Source organism: Aedes albopictus, chromosome 3 (genome assembly GCF_035046485.1).
Source record: "Aedes albopictus strain Foshan chromosome 3, AalbF5, whole genome shotgun sequence".
NCBI classification, from domain to species: Eukaryota; Metazoa; Arthropoda; class Insecta; order Diptera; family Culicidae; genus Aedes; species Aedes albopictus.
In genome coordinates this window covers 238507613-238529352 of record NC_085138.1, presented here as the reverse complement: position 1 = coordinate 238529352, position 21740 = coordinate 238507613, and the positions used below count along the sequence as shown (strand labels likewise).

Genomic DNA, 21740 nt, shown 5'->3' with positions numbered 1-21740 from the left:
TATAAAACATCTTCTGTAATTTTTATTTCTGAAGATGTTTTCTGTGTTACTTGGGGATTGTGTAAGGGTCATTGAAATGGTAAATGAATCTCTTTATGAATCCTAGCTTGTTACTTGCTTTGTATATGATGTTGTTGTAGTGATCATTAAAACACAATTTAGAGTCAAGAATTATACCTAAATCTCTAACCTGCTTACATCGTTCAACTGGTATTTTATTAAGGTAAATAGCTGTTGGCTCAACCGTATATTTTCTTGTAAATGAAATAGAAACGCATTTTTTAACATTAATTTCAAGCAAGTTTTTCTGACACCAGTTATGGAAAACATCTATTTTATTTTGAAATACATCAAGATCTGCTGAATTACATATCTCAAGAAACAGTTTCATATCATCAGCATATATTAGAACATTGAGGCGATTCAAGACATGTTCTACATCATTGACAAATAAAATGAACAATAGAGGACCAAGATGAGATCCTTGTGGTACCCCGGATGTAACCTCAATTATTTTTGTGGATATACTATGTTCAAATCTCAATCTTTGGGTTCTATCGGATAGGTACGATTGTATCCACTTTAACAATCCAGGATTGAAATCAAGCCTACCTAATTTAAATAGTAATAAAGCAATATCAACTCTATCGAATGCCTTACTGAAATCAGTGTACAGTGTTTCAACATAATGCTCTCTATCCATGGCGTTAATTGAAAATGTTACAAATTGCAATAGATTAGTGGTCGTTGATCGTCCTTTGAAAAAACCATGTTGATTACAAGTTCTATACCAATATTCATCAAATTTTGCAGGTATAATATACACATAATCAAAAACCTTTTGTGAAAATTTCATGAAAATTGGCAGAGAAACGCAAAAGTTATGATAAGGCAAACATCGCACATGAAAAACAGGAAAAATATTCATTAACACTTAACCCTATCAACACCAGTAGCTTTCAAACCAATTGATAAAAGTTGATGAAATTTTGCAAGAAAATGTGTCTTACACTATCATAACTACTAACGAAATTTCATAATAATCATCACAGAACTTTGAAGTGTACCGTGAAAGAACCATCTATTATGCGAATGAAAATTGGTCATGATTGTACAAAATGCTTAAAACCACGTCTGTTTGTTTTTCATCCACAGCTGTACTTACGAACAATTAATGTGATTACATAATTTGAGGAGCTCCTTGACTTTTTTATGTAAACAAACGATTTTCCCCTTATCTTACTAAGCGCCTCTACAATTGGGGGTAATCCGAATTAGCCTACATAATGCACCATCTTTGAATCTTGAATCATGATAATTAAAGCTTTTTACGGTATCTGCTACTAAAGCGAATATTCGCTTCATCCTATATTCGCACTAGCTGTGATAACGGTGATACTTTTTCTGCTGCGATGCTGCAGAATTGACAGTTTTTTATCACTTCAAAAACGTGAGGGTCAAAATAACCGATAATCAAAAAGTCAATGAGTCGTTTAAAAGTTTAGCGAAGCATCATGAAACCTTAAGGTGATAATGTACCATACTCACATCACACACCTTAAAATTCTATGCACCTTCTTGGTGTGTATTGGATGATCCAGGCATCTTATATGCCACAATTGAGTTTTATGCACCATTTTTGTAACTCGTGCATCAAAATAGCATTCTATGGACCATTTTGAGAATCACTTAACCACCTGGAGGAATTCCTGAAGAAATCCATGGAGGCATTCCAGAAGAAATCCCTGCAGGAACTTCAGGAGAAATCCCTCAAGGACCTTCTGTAGGTATCCCGGAAGGCATTACTAATGAAATGCTTGGAAGAATTCTTGGAGGAAGCTCTCGAAAACTCCCGAAGAAATCCCAGGTGGAATTTGTAGGAAAAAATCATTTAGAATTTCCTGGAGGAACTACTGAAGGAATTGCTGCAGAAATTATTTCTGGAGGAGTCCCTGGCGACATTCCTAAAAGAATCCTTGGTGGATTTCTTGGAGAAATCCGTAGAGAAATTCCTGAAGGAATTCTTGGCGGAATCCCTAGAAGACTTTCTGGAGAAATCCCTGGAGGCAGTGACACCCCGCATAGAAAAAAACAACTTGACAAATTGTTTTTTTTTTATCTGTATTAACGAGATTTTAAGCCCTTGGCTAGTTCATCTCGGGATCCACGCTTTTCTTCCCTTCCGAAGGAAGAACTTACATGTTTATTGTGAGTTTGTCGGGAGTGGGATTCGACCCCAGGTCCTCGGCGTGATAGTCACGTGCTTTAACCATCACACCAGGTCCGCTCTACAACAAACAAATTGTTCCTACCATATACTTGTTTTTTGCCATGTTGTTGATATATGTGTAAAAAGTGTCCTATTATCAAACATTAATAATGACCGCTATCAAAAATATATAGAACTTCTTTACAACCATCTCTCAAATTGTTGATACATATCACATAGTTCATTTACAATTGTTTGTGTTTCATAATCAAAGTAGTTTTCAACTGTAAACACCAAGGAATAGTAACTCAACAATCCCACATAGAATAACATTATGACATAGAGCTCAATTATAACTGATTATTGTCCGTATCGAAAGCGAACCAAACATGATGTCACGCACACATTCTAGAAAATTATTGTTCAATGTTAACTGAATGATTTGCAGAGTTTGGAATTTCATCGCGAACCACTGAACGGTCTATACTCAGCTTGTGCTACACTCGTGAATGTAGCAGTTCGTGAACCAACATGCTCGGTAACGCTTTCCGAAATACTACTCATGCTCTTCCCGGTTCGATACGAGAGCGCAACCCAAGCAACACACATGTTATAATAGAGTTACGACAGCGCAAGTTTTGGTTGTATAGAAGTTTATTTTACGTAATTCTAACATTGTGTTGAAATAACGTAAAATAAACTTCTATACAACCAAAACTTGCGCTGTCGTAACTTTTATATAACATGTGTGTTACTTGGGAATCAAGAGAGAGGATACTCGGCCATGTTAATGAAAGCGAAGCATTCGGCAACAATGTTTTTTTGACAGAATAGTGTTCTAACTCTTGATTTTTATGGCAACGCAACCTGAAACATCATTAATACAATTAAACTAAATGGTATGTTACGTTTTGAGAGCGAAAATGCGATAAATAATGATAAAAATAATGAATGTTCACAGCTGTTCCAAGCCAACGATGAGAGGGGTTCAGTAAGTGTTACATTTAGTGATGACCGCTCCTCGTCGCAGCTTTTGTATATCGGAGCATCTTCTTCGTATTCGTTCGTGAACCATGCTACTCGACGAGAGAACAAATTCGCGCGTGGCAACTGAAACAGAACCAACAGAAGGGAATAAAAACTGCCGAGTGGTTCATTTATCACTTCGGCGTCCAAACACTGATGATTTGTGATAATGTTGCGCAAGCTTTGTGTGAGTATCGGCTCGAATCTCGGTAAGCTCGGGTGAGAACTTGAGTGGAATTGAAAAGAAAAGTCGGGAGGAGATTTCGGCAATTAATTATTATTTGAGCTAGACCGGTGAGTAGTGAGATTATTTTCTATGAATATTCTATAATGATGGTAATATCTATTTCTACAGATAACCAATGTTCACGGATGTTTCCATGGTGTCTACGATTGCCAATCGGAACAATTGGAAACATCATTCCAACGGCCGCCAGCAGGATCGGTTTAGTCAAGTCATCCGTGGAGGATAAATCCGGCAAATGCTATTGCCGCTGGTCGCACAGCTTATCAACGGCCAAATTAACAACATCCCCTCAGCTCCTCCCGGAGAAAAGTTCTCCACGAGTACCGATCACGCTAGGAGCTCTCGCGACAGCACGCGGCGCTGACCGGGGATACTGGTAAGAAATGCTGAAACAGCAGCTGGATTTCACCGACGGGTACAAACCGATGGATAACCAACTCAATAATGCATAGGGTAAACAGGTATAATAGGCCCCCCTAAGCAGAATTGTAAATATATCTGAAACTGAGGCCTTATTTTATCTATTGTTCATTGCAAATCGTTGTTACTAAAGTTAGTGAAGTGTTGCATGCGAACTTGGAGAGGTGGCTATGGAAGCTTGGAAACGTTTTTCGTAAACGTTCCAAAATTTGCCTTTTCAAAACAAACAAGTGTTTAAAGTCTTTAAACAAGTGTTTAACTGCATAAAAGTGGCAAAGTAACACAAGCGAACAGAACTAGCTTCGTTTACAATGAAGTCAGCTTATAAGAGGTAAAATATTACGCCAAAAGCCTCGATTTCAGACTTTTTGATATTTTTAATGCATTTCTGTACCAATTCACTAACGGACCAGCTTGAAAACAATTATTATTCAATATTTGAGATTTCTAATCGATCACGCATGCGAAAAGCGCTTGAATCGCTAGAAAATCAAGGGGGGCGTTTTGCCCCGGTGGGGCGCATTATACCCTTTTACCCTATGTCGGCACAGGATATGTGGTTAATGACTGCCGGAGGTCCCCTCGGAAACTTGATAGAGATGCAACGCCATCAATGCAAGTCTTGTTATAAGCTATTATAAAAAAATAGATTTTTCCAATAGGATAGGAATCAATAAAACTGGGTGTACTATTGCAATTTTATTTGTTTTCTTATTTCGTCGTCAATATAACAAATGAAAGGGAACCGTATTACATACATATTAACGTGAAACACAAAAAGACATTTTACTCCTGTACACTTTTTGAGTTCCATTTTGGTCCCATATCACATGTGCAAAATTTCAGATCGATCGGAGAAACTATATTTTAGCGCCAGCCATTTTAAGTTTTCATACGATTTAGTATGGGGAAAATCACTTTTTCAAAGAAAAATCGCCACAGGTTGCACCTTAACCCTTAAAAATAAATCGATGAATAATTTCTATTGGAAATTTTACGAGGAACCAACTCTCCGAAGACCGCAAAGCGATCTGAGGCATGTGAAAAAAGTTATTGACTGAAAACCGAATGGCATGCAAACGCTGTTTAACATGTAAGGAATAACAATAAATAATAAAATCTCGTTATTTTATTGATCGGGTGAAGCCTAATAACTTTTTCCACGAACGTTGCATCGATTTGCTGTCTTCAGAGGTCTGATTCCTAGTGAAGTTTTCTACAGAAATCATTCGTTGACTTATTTTTAGGGATCTAGGGGTGACTCCTAGCGATTTTTCTTTGCAGGAGTAATATTTCCCCATAGTAAATCGTATGAAAAACTAAGAATGGCGGGCGCTAAAATATAGTTTTTTCGATCGATCTGAAATTTTGCACAGTTGATATGGGACCAAAGTGGAACTCAAAAAGTATACAGGAACTTGAGTTTTTCCATTTTTTGTATTTTCCCATACAAACCGTGTACCAGGCTAATACATATTGTCATTGCAACTATAAACGAACAATATACCATAAGACCAGGCATCATGATGCACATGTATGGTTCAACAATTTTACAACAATAAGTCTTAAAATTATCGCTGCAAAAAATGAACAATAAGTCAACACATTGGCTTATTGTTTTGCGAAAATTTTGTTCGAGAAAAAAGCTGTTTTTTTATTGTAACCTAACCTAACAGCCTATTCGTCATATTGTGAAACAGCCCATTACAATTTGCCAAGTGGTATACTACAATATATTAACACTACCATTTGAAGTTAGGCTGGGTATCATGTCATATTGTTCGGGAATAGTAGCAAGTGGTTGCGGACAGCATATCAGATAGTACGCTTTTTGTTCACAACTATGCGGAATTTTACCAGATTTTCTGGCATGTCTGAAACAAACTGGAAAAAACTTGTAGAAATTATAAGACATGAAATGTTGCTAATTGACAAATCTCATCTCTCAATTTATCAATTAGCAACATTAGCAATCCGCGGAAGAATGCCTGGTGGTTTCCATGGAGAAATTCCTGTAGGAATTCTTGAAGGCATTCCAGGAGGAATTCCTGGAGAAATCCCTGATGGAATTCTTGGATGAATTCCTGAAGGAATCCATGAAGGAATTCCAGGATGAATCCCTGGAGAGATTACAGGAGGAATCTCTGTAGGAATCCATGAAATAATTCCTAGAGGAATCCGTGAAGGGATTTCTGGATAAATTGTTGGAGGAATTCCTTTCAGAATCCCTGAAAGAATTTCAGGATTCCTGGAGAAGTTTCTGGAGAAATCCCTGGAAGGAATCTATAATCAATGGAAGAATTTCCGGAGGAATCCATGGAGGAATTCCAGGAGGCATTTCTGGAGGAATCCGTGGAGAAATCCCTAGAGGCACTCCTAAATGAACTCTTGGAGTTCCTGGACGAATTGCTGGAGAAAGCTCTGAAAAATTCCTGCAGAAAATCCCTGAAGGAATTCCTGAAGGAATCCGTGAAGGAATTCCAGGATTAATCCCTGGAGGGCTTACAAGAGACATCCCTGAAAGCATTAGTGGAGTTATTCCTGGAGAAATTTCTGGAGGAATCCCTGGAAAGATCTCCGGCGGAATCTCTGCAAGAAATTCAGGAGGAATCCGTGAAGAAATTTCGGGAGCAATCCTTGGAGGCATTCTTGAAAGAATCCTTGGCAAAATTCCTGGAGAAATCCTAAGGAATTCCTCTAAGGATTCCTGGAGGTATTTCTGGATGAATCCGTGAAGGAATTGCAGATGAAATTCCTGGAGGAATCCCTGGAAAAAATCCTGTAGGAGTCTCGTGAGAAATTCTAGCAGGAATCCCTGTTGGATTTTCTTGAGGTATTTCTGGAGGATTTTTTTTTATTTCTGAAGAAATTCATGGATGAAACTTTGGAGGAATTCCTGAAGAAATTGCTGGAGAAATTCTTGGAGAAACCCATGGAGGAATCCCTGGAGGAATTCCTCGAGGAATTCCTTTAAGAGAAATTTCCCGGGAGGAATTCCATTAAGATTTTAAGGATTTTAAGACTTTAAGGAATCCCTAGAAGAAATCTTGCAGGCAGAAATTCCTAAAGCGTTTTCTGGATGAATTCCTGGAGAAATTTCTGGAGCAATGCATGGAGGAATTCTTTAAGGAATTTCTGTAGAATTTTTTAGGCTTTCTGTAGGGTCTGGAGGAACTCAACGAGGAATTTCAAAAGGAGTGTCTGGAGGATTTTTGTAGGACTTTCTGGAGAAATTCAAGGATGAATTCCGTGGAGGAATTATTGAAGGAATTGTTGAAGAATTTCTTAAGAAATTCATGGGGAAAGTCCATGGATGAATCTCTGGAGGAATTTCTCGAGGACCTCCTGCAGGAATTCCGGGAGAGATTCCTTTAGAATTTGCTGGAGGAATCCCTAGAGGAAATCTTGGAGAAATGCTGACAGAAATTCCTAGAAAAAAAAATTCCTGAAGGAAGAATCATGGATGCGAACGGTTTTTTGGGAAGCTGGCCAGACTGATAAAAGCAACGATGGATAGTGTGTGAAACTGCGTGAGTTTTGGGTGATCTATCCTGTTTATCTCACTGGGGACCGCGACAAGGTGACGGACTCTCATGCCTATTCTTCAACATCGTTCTGGAAGGTGTGTAACGCGACGACGGGCTCACTAAACAGCCGGGGTAAGATTTTCACGAAATCCGGTCAATTTGTGGACAACATGGAAATTATCACCAGAACATTTGGAACGGTGACATACCTGACAAGAATTTGGTGAACATGATCGATGATAGAGAGCGGTAGTCGCAAACTGAGTATTGTGACGTAAAATTGTTGGTTATGTACAGTCTTTAATTCGATGTTTTTACTCAACTTTTTACTTAATAACTGTATGTATGTAGATGACTGGATAGAAAAAGCAAAGTTTATTCAGCTTGTAAAGTATAATTCAATATTACACAAAAATTCACTTGTCATCGCGTCGTGTAATTGAAATGAGCACCTACATATTACTCATGAGAGCAGTACGCTTATCAGACGAAGGTTGAAATGAACCGTGGTAGACTGATATGCAGCTCTCAATGGTTATTTTGCAGCTCCGGCGCAGTCACCGCTTACGGGCCATTCACAGCGATTCATCGCACTGCTCCAGTGCAGTCCGGGTGGGCAATGCATTTCGCACGCATATCCGTGGGTACATTTGTAGAACATTCCGCAATCGTCCGGATGCGGCAGCAGCACGGGATTACACTCCTGGCATGGATCAATCGGACACCTGGTGTCCGGTTTACAAACACCTGGCGGGCATATCGGACATGGAGGTAGCTCTGTTGTTATTGGTGGAACTGCGGTTGTTATGGGCGATGTAGGACTCGTTACTGGTGTCGTAGGGGTTGTGATAGGGGTCGTGATAGGACTTGTTATAGGAGTAGTAATGACAGGAGTCGTTATGGGTGTCGTAGGTGTTGTTATAGGCGATGTAGCAGGACTCGTTATCGGTGTCGTAGGACTTGTAATAGGGGTCGTTACAGGGCTTGTTATGGGCGTTGTAATGGGAGTCGTTATGGGAGTAGTAGGAGTTGTAACATCAGTCGTTTTATCAGTATCCTGGAAACAAAAAGAAGAGGTTTGAGTGTTTCTCATATTAGTAAAATTACTTTTACTTCAAAAAGGCAACTTTTGGTATCAATAGATGAACGCATTTGTTGTTGTCTTAGAACACAGGGTACTACAAATAATACTTTTTAAATGGCTTCCGGTGACGTAATCATGTGTTATGACAAGTGACGAAAGTGATGGATATTGTCAAGCTAATGAAATACGGCAGGCGACGTTGCCCTTGTTACGTCACACGGCTCGGTATCCGATAGACAAAGATAATACTCAGCAGAGAGTTAGAAACAGGTCGGGCACTCTGTGACAGGCCGTACCTAGGTCAGTGGCTATAGGAAGGGACGACCTGCACAAACTCTCGTAGATGGAAAACCTTTGTACTTTGAGTGGTGACCGTTCTCGTGTGAATTCGATGCCACCATGCCTAGTAAATTGCTATCTTGGGAATAGGAGACACTAGCGTCTCGGTCAACTTAGGCAATCGCGATCCTGCGCCGCTCCTGCATACGGGCAAGATGACGGATGCAGTGAGCACAATCAGAAAACGTGCGACGCTTGCGACTACGAAAGTCGTCTGCAAGACCGAAATAAGCGCAAGAAAAAATACCTACTTCAAATATCTGATCTGGAGTGCCAACATGAACCTTTGGGGCATTCCTCAATATATAGAAAGATATATTTTGATAAGTTAACAATAACAAATTATGATATAAAAACAGGTTATGTGATTCTTTTGTTATAAATTTGCTATTCTCCTCTGCTCGGGATGCATCAACGAGCGATAAACCCAATGGCATGAAGGATGAGTTCTATAAGAGCCTTGATAAGGTCTACACGGAGAGACGAAACTACCCAAAAGTGAGTTCTTTCCACCCAACTTCGGGGTTGCGTGCGTTAAGCCAATTTTGAGTTGATGGAATCGATGTTTTTGTTGGGTTGTTCCCGCTTGCTTCCATGTGAAAAAAATACCTAATTTTAAGTTTTTTCCACCCAACCGAAATTTTGACTAGGTTGTATTCACTCAAATTTGAGTACTGTGCTAGAAACTCAGTGTTGGCTTGACGCACGGAACTGCAAAAGTTGGGGTGTTTCTCTCTTCACTCTCTGATAACAATAGAAAGAGCGCATGAAAAGGGAGATGAAAAAGAACTCAAAATTGAGTTTAAATGTACCTAGTTTTGAGTTTTTCAGTTTCTCTGTGTACGGATAGTACCCAAAATAAGATGTCAAAATAGTCAACGGAGATGCAAATGCGCAGATCGGTAGAAAAAGTTTCTTTCGAACTGTCGTTGAAAGCCTTCATTCCATTACCAACAATAATGGTCTGCGCCTTGTGACATTCGCTGCTGCTAGAGGGGTGGCTATCAGCAGTAAGGACTGTATCGGAAATTAACTATAAACATACAAAATGCTCTATCTTGACGCACAGTTGATCTTTTCATTCCGGTTCTTCTATGAAATCTTCACAATATAGTTAAGTTTAGAACAGCTTGAAGAAATTTGGAAAATGTTTTGTATTATTGAAAATATGGCTCTATGAGTATACCACACAAAATAACAATCTGTACACACAGCATTTTGATTTTAATTTTTTTAACGTTTCAAACATCTCTAGCGAAAAAAATTTGTACGGAAAAAAATCTGGAAAATAATGAATATTACTAGCAGTTATGTACACATAACATATCACTCAAAACCGACTTTTAAAATTTTTATCTTGGATAGAAAAACCTTCAACATTAAGAATATGGTCTATCCCAAATAAACACCTACTTTTTGGTCGAACTTTGACGCTCTGTTTTAAATATCTTTAGATGTTATAAAATTCCGTTCTCTGGCAAAATTACTTCTTCAATAGATTTAAATACATACCCAATCGAAAAAAATGCAAATTTTTCAACTTTATGTATTTTTTATTTGCGTAATCGTTCTTTGAAGACGCATAAAAAAAGAGTTCCTCGAAAAATGGCCTTTTTTCATTTTTAAGAATTGCCCTAAACTGCGGAGGAAATTTTTCTTGATAAAAATAATTTTCCCATATCATGAGCATTCTGGAAAAGAATATATTTGCGCAAAAATAAGTGAAAAAATTAAATATTTTCCCACAGCTTTCGCAATTTTAAATTTTTGGGAGGTGTCCAAAATTTTAGAAGCATGTGTGCAATCTTTGAGATAAAAGTCCAAATTAAATGATTATTTTTTGAAAATTAGAACTGCCATTCTTTATTTAAGAGATTTATATAGCATCTCCAAAAATAAAGTTATGTTTATTTCGATCAGATTATTTTTCAGGCAATTGTGAACGTTTATAGTTAATTTCCGATACAGTCCTTACCTACTTTGCACGTGGGAATATCCGCAAACCCACCTGGTTATCCGAATGGTGACACTTGTTCTCAGATAGATCACCTGCTGGTCGACGGGCGACGTTTTTCGAACATTGACTCGGATCATTACCTTTGTAGCCGCGCGTGATCATCCAGCGTACCGAGTTCAAAAAACAACAATTGCTGCACAGTATCAGGTATCAGTAGGTCGGCTCTAGAGGCACGTTCTCCTCCATTCGGGAAATTTGTGCCATCGCCATGAACACGAGCCTATTCATCATTTACCTGACGGAGAAGGGAAGGAAAAAGGATAGGACATGGGAAAGGGCAGGTGAGGGAATAGGATCGTCATACTCGAAAAAGCGTAACACAATGGGTTCACATAGCGTTCTGAAAAGGTCACTGTAATAACGCATAAGCGTGCCACAATGGGTTCGAACAGCGCCCTGAGAAGGGCACTGTGATAATGCATAAAGCGTAAAGAGAGCCTATAGCTCTTTACCACAGCGGGTCAAGAACAACAGAACGTCCTGAAGATTCAGGTTTCTGAAGTCAGTTTCACTTAATAAGTGTTTCCCGAGTACTCGGAAACGCAATTGCGCAAAAACTGGACAGTTACATATTAAATGATACGAAGTTCCATAATCGGATTCACAACTATCACATGCAAATGAATCAGCTTGCTGAATATTCGCCATGTGATAACTGAGTCGGCAGTGGCCAGTCAATGCTTTGACCAGCATGCTGCAATTCTGCTTTGACAGATTTGTTAGATACTTTGCCACCCGTAGAGATGGCTCAGTACAATACAATTTTGTTTGACGACATGACTCCAAACTATTCCAGTATTGTTTGTGCTGAGTGGCAGCCCAGGTGTTAATCTGAAGCTTCACCCAACACTTGGATACCGGAATAGCTGGCTCAGGGCCAATGAAGTCATGTGATGCTCCAGTGCGAGCTAACTCATCAGCCAATTCATTTCCAGCGATGGAAGAATGGCCAGGTACCCATACAAGGTGAACAGCGTTTGCTGAATTCAGCTCCTCAATTTGAGTTCGACAAGCGATAACTATCTTCGACCTGGAGTTGGCCGAAGCAAGTGCTTTAATAGCAGCCTGGCTATCTGAACAGAAGTATATTACTTTGCCCATTACGTGCTGCTGAAGTGCTGATTGCACTCCGCACATAAGAGCAAAGATTTCGGCCTGAAAAACGGTGCAGTGTCTACCAAGTGAATAAGACTGATACAGCCTTAGCTCACGAGAATAAACACCAGCACCTGCTCGACCTTCGAGAAGGGAGCCATCAGTGTAACATACGATGCCGTCTGAAATACTTCTCTCCAGATAACCCGATGTCCACTCTTCCCGGGAAGGAAATTTCGTGGAAAATGTCCTATATGGAAAATTACAAGCAATTGTAAGATCACTTGGAGCAAGGACAACTTTGTCCCAATTCACCAAAAGTGGAAACAACGAGGTGTGTGTTGAACTGCGGTTCACAGGAGTTTCCTCTAGTAAACCGAGTACCTATAGGCGGTAAGTGCAAGAAAGTGCTTCTTGTTTGAGATGAATGTGTAGTGGGGCAACGTCAAAGAGAACTTCGAGCGCTGCCGTGGGAGTTGAAGAGAACGCTCCAGACATCGCCATTAAGCACATCCTTTGGAGATGGCCTAACTTTGATTGGACCGTTCTCACTTCGCTTTTTTTGCCACCACACAAGACATCCATAGGCCAATATTGGCCGAACAACAGTTGTGTAGATCCATTTGATATACTTGGGTTTTAGACCCCAAGTTGTACCAAAGGTTCGCCGGCATTGCCCAAAGGCCATACAAGCTTTCTTGATTCTGAACTCAACATGAGGTGTCCAGGAAAGCTTGGAATCAAGAATGACTCCAACGTACTTTACCTGTTCAGTCACATTGATTTCAGAATCAAAGAGACGTAAAGTTCGAACACCATTACGGTTTCGCTTTTCCGTGAAAAGAACAATAGATGTTTTACTCGGATTTACCGAAAGGCCATATTGGCGACACCAACCCTCAACTACCTGAAGAGCGTTTTGCATCAGGTCGAAAAGGGTGCTGATGCACATACCGACTAACAATGTTAGGTAGTCGTCGGCAAAACCATAAGTAGGAAAACCGCTATTATTGAGTTGCCTCAATAGCGTATCTGCTACGAGATTCCATAAAAGTGGTGATAAGACTCCCCCTTGGGGGCATCCACAAACACTCAATTTCCTAATCGCCGCTTGACGCAATGTCGAGAAGAGATGTCGGTTTTTGAGCATTTGGTGAATCCAATTGGAAATCATTGGAGATATACCATGGCCCCGTGCGGCTTCCAATATGGCATCGAAAGGCACGTTGTCAAAGGCACCCTCGATATCTAAGAAAACACCCAAGCATGATTGCTTTTGAGCGAATGCCTTCTCGATATCGTAAACAACTTTGTGTAAAAGAGTCACAGTGGACTTTCCAGATTGGTAAGCATGTTGGTTCACATGAAGAGGCATATTGGCCAGATGAACATCACGGATGTGATGATCGACTATGCGTTCTAAGCATTTCAGAAGAAAAGAGGTCAAACTGATAGGTCTGAAGCTCTTTGCTTATTCATACGACGCGCGACCCACTTTCGGAATAAACTTCACAGTAATATCCCGCCAGGATTTGGGAATATACCCTGTAGCAAAACTGCAAACAAGTAGTTGTTTCAAAACATGTTTGAAATGATCAAATTCCTTCTGAAGCAAAATAGGATAAATCCCATCTGCCCCAGGAGGTTTGAAAGGAGCAAAGCTATTGAGTGCCCATTCAATCGATTCTAAAGTTATGATACTCCGAGCCGAAGCTAAAGAATCATAACTACAAGAAAAGACATCAGGTTCATCCGAAGATGTAATATCCACACATCCGGGGAAGTGTGTATTGAATAAACATTCTAAAACTTCCTCATCAGAGGAAGTGAAATCACCATTTGGCAAACGAAGTTCGTTCACTTGAAAATCCTTAGATTTTGCAAGGATTTTGTTCAATCGACTGGCTTCACTCAGACTGGAAACATTTGTACAAAGGTTTTTCCAGCCGGATCGTTCAGCAGACCGAAGAGCTTTCTGGTAGGCCTTGCGAGCCGACTTGAAAGCCTCCGATCCAGCCGAACGTCGTCTGTTCCAACTCTTTCTACATTGTTTCCTGAGCTTCGCCAGATCAGAGTTCCACCAAGGGGTTCCTCTTGTGGTCTTCACAGACCGCAGAGAGCAAGCTTCTTCAAAAGCTTCCATGATGAAGGCCGTTGTAGTATCAACGGCATCATCTAAATCACTTGGAGTGTCAATTTATGGTGAGTATCCATGAAATTTGGCTGCAACCAAATCGGTAAAGAGATCCCAGTTGGTTGACCGGGGTTTCCTGAAACGCAAAGTATGCGAAGTAACATTCGCATGTTCAAACAAGATGTAACGATGGTCAGATAAAGATTCTTCATCTGACACATGCCAATTGGTCAGCTCATGACTAATTCTGCTAGAGCAAAGCGTTATGTCTAACACTTCCTCTCTACCAGATACCATGAAGGTTGGGCGGTTGCCTATGTTAAGTAATCCAAGATCTGTACTTCTTAAGTATTCCATCAAACTGGAGCCTCTCAAATTGATGTCTGAGCTGCCCCAGATTATATGGTGGGCATTAGCATCACTACCAACAATTAGCGGAAGGCCTTTTGAAGTGCAGTATGCAATGACTTGCTTGAAAGCATCCGTAGGGGATGGTTCATCATGCGGTAAATAAACCGAACAATAAACGTATTTCCTGTTGAGGTTTCCAACAGATACATCTATTGTGATAGCACATACATCTCTGGTAGTTAGTTCAGAGATGAGTGTAGCAACGATTGCGTTGTTGACAAGCACACATGCTCGAGGCATGACACGTGAGTTTGCCATTTCATTTTTACTGAAAGTAGCAAACACCGGATTCACAAGCTTTCCTAAATAGAAATTCCCCTTACGAAAGTAAGGTTCTTGGACTAACGCCACTTGGGCGTACCATTTTGCATAAGTCTACAAAAATTGATCGTTGCTGTTCTTTTGTGCTGAAGATTGATCTGAGCTATCCTAACCGTAGTCACTACCCAAACTAGGTAAGATTAAACTCTCAACAATCACAGCACAAAAAAGAACAGCAACAATAAAGCCAGGTCGGTATCGATTTGAGTGCGCCAAAGGCGAGGATGCACAGAATACATTGTGTAAAACGCATAATGCGAAACCATATAGGTGAAAATCTAAACTAATTAATAACATCTTCATAATCCCGCCCTTATTCAGCCTCAAGTATGAGATTGAAGAAGGGCAGCTGATTGTCTCGGAGAAACACAAGGTCCACCGCGCTATTGCTCCGGTTAGCACAGTAAGGGCAAATACTGTGGAGGGTGCCCTGGTACTCCACAGGCTCCGTTTGCGATTAGGTTTTTATAAGACCCCCCTAACCATTCATTCCTAGGCACGGTAAGCGTAAAGCCGCATAACACCATGAATTAGGGGTCACCTGATTAGTGGATTCATACCACTGGAACAGGCGGTCCGTAGTGCTATTCTTAGCCAGTTGAACTAACCGCTACCAACACTACACAGCTATCTAGGCTGATCGGGAAAAGAAGTTAATATTGGTGATCAACTTCATACGGGCCCGAAAAGCCGGCATTATAGATCACCTGCTGGTCGACGGGCGACGTTTTTCGAACATTGACTCGGATCATTACCTTTGTAGCCGCGCGTGATCATCCAGCGTACCGAGTTCAAGAAACAACAGTTGCTGCACAGTAGCATCAGAAGTTGGACGAGAGGATAGGAGAGACCAACGGATCTGGGGATGTCAAGCAGTATATGGGGGTTTATCCATGAAGCAGTGACAATAACAGCACAAAAGGTGTTAAGGTACCATTCAGCGAAGCCAAACGTAATGGTACGTTCGACGAGGAGTGTCGAAGAGTGACGACAGAAAACGATGCCGCCAGAAGTCGAATGTTAGTGGCCGATACCCGGCTCAACAGGGAGCAGTACAGGGTGGCAGACGCAGAAGAAAGACGAATCCGACGCAAAACGGCAACACGATGAGAGTGTGATTGCTGAAGCGCAGGATAGTATGGTCAGGAACAATATGAGGAAGTTATATGTAACTGCCCAAGGAAGTTATATGTAACTGCGCCAGTGCCCATCATTTCCTGGAAGGAAATTTGCTGACAGACAAAACAATGGTGGCAGTCAGGTGAAAGGAGCACTCCGAAGATTCGTTGAATGGTAGCAGTGAAGGAGCATCCTGGAACAGGATTATTATAATGGATGATGGTCAAGCAGTGGAACCACTAACCCTGCCTGATGAGAATAAGAAGGAGCTAAAATACAGCGGGGCTGCAGGGAAGGACGAGATTCTGGTCGAACTTCTTAAGCTCGGAAGCGAGCAGCTACATCAATCAATCCATCAGCCTATTGTAAAGATTTGGGATGCTGAAGCCTACCAGCTGGTTGATTGGCTTCATAAGTATATCCAATCTACAAGAAAGGGCACAAACTAGAGTGTGCCAGTTAAAGAGGGATTACCCTTTTAAGTCCGGCGTATAAGATACTGTCGCGTGTCCTGTTTACTAGACTGAGACCACTTGAGGAGTCCTTAGTCGGTGAATACCTGGCTGATTTTTTTGTAAGGGCCGATCATCGACGGATCAAATTTTCAACCTGTGGATGATTCTAGATAAATTCCTGGAATATAATTTGCAGACTCGCCATCTGTTCATTGATTTTGAAACAGCGTACGATTCAGTGAAAAGAAATGAGCTTTGGCAGATAATTTTATAACATATTCTTCCGGCGAAACTAAGTAGGCTGATACGCGCAACGCTGGTCGGATCAAACTCAATTATTCGGATCGCAGACAAAGTGTTTACCTCGTTCGTGACCTTAGATGGGTTGAAGCAGAGCGATACTCTTTAAAATTTACTGTTCAATATTGCACTCGAAGGAGCGATTAGGAGGTCTGGCGTGCAGAGGGATGGCACTATCATCACACACGGCCGCATATGCTCTTCTACTTTCCGGACGATATTGTTCTTATCGGCATCGATCGTAGGGCAGTGAAGGAAGCTTATGCTTCTCTGAAGAGAGAGAGAGAGAGACGGCGGAGATATGCTTGACGATTAATTCTACCAAGACGAAGTACATGATAGCTGGTGGAGGCAAAGGCAGGCCTAGTGGTGCTAGGTCTCAGCTAAAGACACTATATGCAAAGACACGAAATATTCCAATTGGAATTCCAAATTTGCTGTCAATGTCATTCCAATCGAGCAGGAGATGTGTCGAACGCGCTTTAAAAGCATTGCTCGACAGCATCATCGTCATGACGCGACAATTATCATCATCAGCAACAATCATCAGATTTCGTGTCTTTAGCATACGTCTTTAGTCTCAGCACAAGTGATTGATGGGGATGTGTTTGAAGTTGTTGAAATTTGTTTATCTTGGAACACATGTGAAAATGCGTATTGTAGCTGTGAATAGGGCCTATTACGGATTGCGTAACCAGCTTATTTCCTGTAACTTGCAAACGCATACGAAATTCGATCTACATACTTAAGGCGCTGATTCTTTCGGTTGCCCTCTACGGTCGTGGACGTTAAAGGAGGTAGATCGAAAAGCTTTCGGAGTTTTTGTGCGCAGTGCTGCGGACAATTCTCGGTGGGAAACAAGTAAATGGAGAGTGGCGCAAACGCATGAATCACGATTTGTGCCAAGTCGGAAGAAAGAATATCGAAAACAATATTCAGCAGGGTACCAGATAGAGATCGGTGACTTCGTAAGCGGCCGCGAACGCACTAGCTACACGCGGTTGAAGAAGTTCTGCAATCCCTACACGTTCAGGGAAACTGGGGGAACATCTTCTGGACCGACGAAGATGGTACTCTACTATACGCTCGGTGTTGGAGTACTTTGCAGCCAACAAGGTGTCAAGGTAGGTAGGTATAGCTGTGATAAGTTCCTTGTGTATTCAGAATCGTCTTCCTTCACGGCCGATTTGGAAATAAAAACGCCGTACGAGCTGTGGATGACCAGGTATTCTAAACTTGATTACGAAGTGGGGAAATTCTCGTTCATTGGGTATGCAGAAGAACATGAAGCGTATCGCTTCTCCGATCTCTCGAACGCCCTTTGCAGCGAAGGATGACAGTGACGATAGCGACTCCAATTTTGCATGTTTCGTTAGCGTTAATGATAGTTTGCAGAATTATGGCTCAGAGGGCGACCGGGTAGACGATAACGGGTGCCGTAGTACCGTAATCCGGGGTCAAATTGATCACTTTAAAACAATTTTTGCGGATAACATCGGTGCCTGTTCAAATATTGCCAAAAGAATTTCTGTAAAACCAGTACCCAGTGGATCTCCATGGAACCATGTGACAGAATTTTGTTCAACAAATTTAAACTTTAAGTTAAATAACTTCAAATATCAAAATATTGGAAATGCTACTCTGGGGCGAAATTGATCAGTATACAATTAAGCATCGGTTGGAAAGGAAAATTTCCTTCACCGCTTAATTTTGCTCTTCTAAAACCGAATAACGCGTCTAAAATCTTACAACTAGTGAATTTAATACTTTAAATGCAAAATTAAATTTCGAAATTTCCCCTTAAACGCCTAAAGGTAGGCAATTTCATTTAAAATAAGTGATTTCTATTACAATAAATGACTATTTCTTCATAAAATAAACTTTTTATAACAATTTCATGTTCTGATTAGCTGCATAACATCCCAACCAAGGCTCCACAAAAATGTTAAAACAGATAATTCACGGGAAGTCCAATTAGCAATTGATTGTTTAGCAGCAATGATTTCAGCTAAATGAGAAATACATTGCAAATTCCTTGAAAAAATAAGGCAAAACTAAATTTTTATAAAAAATTAAAAGTCTACACTCATCTCTAGACATCTACGAATCAGATGACGTAAAAAGTTTAAGATCATTACGACGCTTAAGAGTTCCTCGTATGGAACTACAATGTAGTACCCGAGTGATCAATTTCACCCCGCTGATCAATTTGACCCCGGTTTACGGTACCGTACTTTGGTTTCACAGAACCCCCCCTGTTTTGGAACTGAACTTCAGTTCTGGCGGTCAGGAAGCCACCCAAAACTTAACCCTCTCATACGCTGGAGAGCTCCGGCAAGTTCCGTGATCGACTAAGGATTAGGCCCAGAAGGGTTTGCGAATGTTGCCAAGACATACAGGGTGAGTTGCGCTGTGTGGTGTTGAAAGTGGGAACATTCCATGCCCACGATAGACTGGCCGAGGAAGCCTGCCATGGCTTGCAAGCTTGAGCTTTGAGGTATCGCTTTAGTCAGGGTTCCATCTGAGCGCTTCTCGGGCGGAAAGCGAGTACCAAGAGGGTGACAATATATCTTATTTTTAATCTAAAGGTGGTTGACAGAACCTCTTTGAGAACTCGAACGCCAACTGGACCAGTGACCAGGAGACTCTCCAGTGGGGAGTCGGTGTTCCACATCAGGATTACGTGCTCTTCTTTTGGTGAAGGGCTGCATAATAGTGACTCGACAACTTGGAGCATCCAACATAGCGCATGGTCCTCACGAGTTTCGATCTCATCCTTCCATGGGTCAATTATGACACAGACCGCCAGCAACGAGTTTTATGCTTAGCTAATAGGGCAGCCTGAACACTACTGTTGTCCTTCTGACTTCAGCTAGGTTGAGAAGGTGCATGCCGTGCGTCTGTCCAACAAGGAGATACGTCTCTAACAGTTTCCATTTTGACATCCAGCGATTGAATAAGAAACTCTGTATCGCATCAGCTGTAAGCTGACAGTCCCATCAACGCGATGTAGGGTGCGCGGCCCTGGTAAGGTAGCCAGTCGAAGCCTATATCACCACGAACAATGAAGATAGATTTGGTGGTGGCTTTATTGCTTGGGCCAGCCACAAGTAATCCTATGTAAGCCTGTCCTCTATGGAGGCAGAGAAATCTTGCAATACCTAAGAACTTACCCAGCTTCGAAGAGCAATGGTAGAGCTTATTGAACAAATGAGTATACAAACTTAGTAGACTCTAAGGGGGAGACAGGGGTCTGGCCAAAGTCCAAAGTTCAAACAAATTTTGAAAGTCCGAGATGAGGGTTCATTCAAATATTACGTAACGCAAAATTTCACAATTTTAGACCCTCTCCCACCCCCACGTAACAACTTTTGTATGAGAAATTTTAAAATTTTGTGTGAAGCGTAACACAGTGCTAGACCCCCTCCCTCCCCCATAGCGTTACGTAATATTTGAACGAGCCCTGACTAAAATTGATTTAACGTAGTTTATGGTAGACAGTGCCTACGAAGATCATGGACTGAACGGCAATGTTTCAGATACGGACGAGTGTGGAGTCTGGATGACCGCAGGGTTAAACTCGACCTCCGGTGTGGCAGCGACATGAAACCTCCAATGCAGACACCACGTAGAGTCGTAGAATATGTACTAAAGTCTGTCATTAGCAGTTGCCTAGAAAGGGATCGACTGGAAGCTATGGGAGAAAACCGTCGAGGAGGAAATGAATTCTAGTCCACACCTGAACTCTGTTGAAGCTTGCGGCGAACCGAACACCAATCACAGGTAAGTGGGTGTTTAATAAGCTAGGAGCGAACGGCGAACCTGATAAGACCATTTTGATGCTTGAGGTATCAACCAGCGATACAACTTTAAATTGACGTGGACAGCGCTGATGATAGTGAATAAAATATCGTTCCTTAATGGAAGATCTACATATGTGATTCATTCCGAAAGATTTAACCCTCTAATACCCAAATTTTTGATTTTGATCTAAATATCATTTTTCGTCATCTAAAATCGATTTAAACATGTTTTGGAAGATGATTCTTTTTAATTCTCGATTTCGTCAATTTCAGTTTTTGAATTTTCTAATTTTTATTTTTGAACATCCCCACACTTTTATATTTTTCCTGGAAGCCAATTCGGGGAACGGATTTTTTGAGATGAAAACATTTTGAGATTTTATGATTATTGTTGAAATATTATTATTTTAATTTTTTTTTCACAGAAAATTTTATTTTCCGTGTAATTTTAAGGAAAATAATTTTAGAGTGTATTCGATTCCCTTAAACTATTAAACAAGGGGGAAAAATTTAAAATATGTCAATTGTAGCGATTTAATACAAAATAAACAATAACTTCTAAAAGGTGACTAAAACATCATTTTTTCAATGATTTTTAAAAAATGTAAATAAGCTTCAAAATACACCAAAAACCATTTTGAGATATACAGAACAGCCCTAAATATCAGCCAAAAATATAAAAAATTTGATTTTCCACGAAACAAAAATTTCAAAAATGATCAAACTATACCCCGTCTAAAGGCGGGATTGGGTATTAGAGGGTTAAGGATGGTACAAATAAGTTGACTGCAGATCATGAAATCATAGAATAACTGTTTTATGGATTCAAGGTGCACTAGATTGATTTCCAAGCCAGCCTTGCTTTGGCACACGTATTTAGAATCAGGACCAAGACTATCAATGTCGTGCTGTACGAATACGGAGTGGCGTATGGAGTGATGGGCTGCAAAACGACGAGTCGCTAAGGAGAGTGTCCAACATAACTCCGGTCCTCACAAGTTCCTACCTCAAGCTTCCACGGGCCAAGCGATGACAAAGACCACCAGCTAGGAGTTGTGCGCTTAGCTGATGGTGCAGCCTGGACACTGTTGTCCTTCTGACTTCAGCTAGATTGATGAGGTACGTACCGAGCATCTGTTCACCAGGAAGGTGCGACGCAAAAAGCGTCTGTTATGGCATCCAGCGGCTGCGTATGAAATGCTTCTCCACCGGAAGCTATTCCTATGGTGGCAG

General features: G+C 40.9%; 1 protein-coding gene across 1 annotated transcript in view; it reads right to left on the bottom strand.

The window, feature by feature from the left end:
* The window catches only part of LOC109400952 (mucin-6), a 42417-nt gene that overhangs the window by 7188 nt on the left and 13489 nt on the right, over positions 1-21740 (bottom strand). The window contains exon 3 of the mRNA XM_062857838.1: positions 7991-8486. Coding sequence (XP_062713822.1) covers positions 7991-8486 — 496 coding nt within the window. The remainder of the gene's footprint in view (positions 1-7990; positions 8487-21740) is intronic.